The 2,508-nt window shown below is 40.5% G+C and overlaps 1 protein-coding gene across 1 annotated transcript; it reads right to left on the minus strand.

The window, feature by feature from the left end:
* Positions 1 to 560: 560 nt before the first annotated feature.
* Positions 561 to 1,798, minus strand: LOC138288455 (olfactory receptor 5AP2-like). The gene has a single exon (XM_069230009.1). The coding sequence runs from the start codon at positions 1,796 to 1,798 to the stop codon at positions 854 to 856; it is 945 nt and encodes a 314-aa protein (XP_069086110.1). The 3' UTR covers positions 561 to 853.
* Positions 1,799 to 2,508: the final 710 nt, after the last annotated feature.

Below are 2,508 nucleotides of genomic sequence, written 5' to 3' on the forward strand. Positions count from 1 at the left end.
TCTAAAACACTAAACCAAGACAAACCATAACAATAACCAGGTAAGTTACAATGATGAACACAGTTAAGCCTTAGGTTTTACCAGTGAACATGCATTGAACATAGCATATGAAAAATATACCAGAATCCATGCAGTACATAGATGCACATGCCAACGATGCAGAACACTGGAAAGTAAGGGGGAGATTTACTAATATTTGGTGTAACACACCTTGCTGCACTGTGCTGCATCAATAGGGAGTGCAGCGATGTGCAATATTGACTAAGAAATGGCACATTCCTAGACTCCCTCTGTGCAACACACTAGTGGCTGCCTAGTGCCAATGCAGGCACCCTTGGACATGATGCAAGGGTGCCTGCGTTACAGGCAAGAGTGTTTTTGTGCAGGAAGGGACATCTTCTTGCACAGAAACATCCTCTGAGTCTTTTCGATCTTTATATGTGTTCAGCAGAATGCAGCACTTGTAGAAAGAGGAAAAACAATGAGAAATAAACATAGTTCTTCTCCCTATGCCTCCCTTTGGAAGCATACATTTTGACACATTCCCAGGTTTATTAGTGTTGAATAATATTGATACGCTGAAGCCATGGATGGATGCATGGGAACACCCATGCTCCACTCATTGAATGGCTTCCCAGGGCACAGTAACACAAGGCAGAAACTTGAACTGCCTTGAGGTTCTCCAGATTTACTATGCTACGCAGAGCTAGACACGGTGGCTTTGCGTGGCCTGGTACATTTCTCTTAACAGCCTGCATTGCCCTTGTGTCACCTTGCATGATGGAAGGGCAATGCAAGTCCTTGATAAATCTGGCCCTAAATTACTCACAGGGACATAGCATACGAGTGCAAGTTATCTCTGTCGTGATGCACACATTCCAGCAATGAATTTTCTCAGGGTTTGTTTCATCTCTTGGTTCCTAAGGCTGTAAATCAATGGGTTAAACATGGGAATCATCACCATATAGAACACTGATGCGACTTGATCCTGGGCCATTGAGTGGCTGGAAGTGGGCTTGCCGTACATGAAAACAAGCGTGCCAAAAAACAAGGTTACACACACAAAATGAGAGGAGCAAGTGCTAAAGGCTTTCTTTCTCCCATCTGTGGAAGATATCTTTAAAATGGCGGAGAGAATATAACAGTATGAGATAAGAATTATGATAAGGGATATTACTATAAGGCCACCAGCCGATGAAACAAGCACCACTTCATTTACAGTGGTATCAGAACAGGCAAGCTTGATGATGGGAGGAGCATCACAATAGAAATGGGTGATCTTATTTGACTTACAGAAGGGCAAAGAAAAAGTCAAAATAGCATTTGTCATTCCATTGGTCAGAGCAATCACAAGAATCAGAACAACAAAGTAAATACAGGTTTGTTGATTGATGATGACTGGATACAGCAATGGATTACAAATAGCTGAGTACCGATCATAGGCCATCACCGCTAGGAGAAACACCTCAGAACCTCCAACCACAAATGACAAAAACATCTGTGTTACACACCCCGAAAATGGAATTGTCTTGGTCTTTGATAAGAAGTTTGCCAGCAAGATAGGGAGAGTGACGGAGGACAAAAACATGTCTATAAAAGACAAGCTACAGAGAAAGAAATACATAGGTATGTGAAGGTGATGGTTTAACACAATCAGTGACATGATGCCCATGTTGCATACAAGAGTAATAATATAAACCAGGAGGAAGAACACAAAGAGTGGAAGTTGTAGTCCTGGCTCTTCTGTAAGTCCCACGAGGATGAACTCTGTGACCTGGGTCCAGTTGCTTGTTTGCATATTTTTCAGAATAAGGTAGCTTCTACAAAAGAATGGGATTGAAAATCAGGCATGTAATTTTAGAAATAACTAACATGCAGTTAGCCAATTACATTAAAGACAGACGGGTGACAATTTTCTGATCATGGAATAATTACTGTTTGCGGAACTGTGAGAATCATTGACTTTAAGGACATATCAGATTCCCCATTGAACGATTATAAAAATATACAATTTCTTCATTGGTGGATTAATTTCCACCATCATTTTGTGAGGGTCCATAATGAAACAAAGACTGAAAACAATATGCATCTCTGTACAAAGGTTTCATCTGTTTTAAATTGCTGAACTCTGCCAAATTCAAGCCCTGTATATTTTAGAACTTAATTAATTTATTATGCTCTACTCTGACTCCAATCCTATCACATTTGTGTATCCATGTTTGATGGTGGATTTAGGAACATGTAGAGAGATATTAATGTGGCTTACAGTGTTTGTGGTAAAGAGTTTTGCTGTCCATGCTTTTGCAGTGTAATTTCACATTCTGTCACCTACGAATGGCTAACTATATTTCTATAAGCCTGTGAGCATATCCTATGGGGATCCTAATACGGTGGACAGGATATCTGTCAAGTTTGTGACAGAGTATTCCCGGGACCAGGATACAATTAGGCCAATAGTGTTCCTGGAAAAAGTCAGTCTTCACCTCTTTCCTAAATTAAAGCAGCATT

Source organism: Pleurodeles waltl, chromosome 4_1 (assembly GCF_031143425.1).
Source record: "Pleurodeles waltl isolate 20211129_DDA chromosome 4_1, aPleWal1.hap1.20221129, whole genome shotgun sequence".
NCBI lineage: Eukaryota > Metazoa > Chordata > Amphibia > Caudata > Salamandridae > Pleurodeles > Pleurodeles waltl.

Bases quoted from the DNA above. Each gene is read 5' to 3' on its own strand.
- LOC138288455 (XM_069230009.1), bottom strand. From the start codon at position 1,798: ATGCAAACAAGCAACTGGACCCAGGTCACAGAGTTCATCCTCGTGGGA.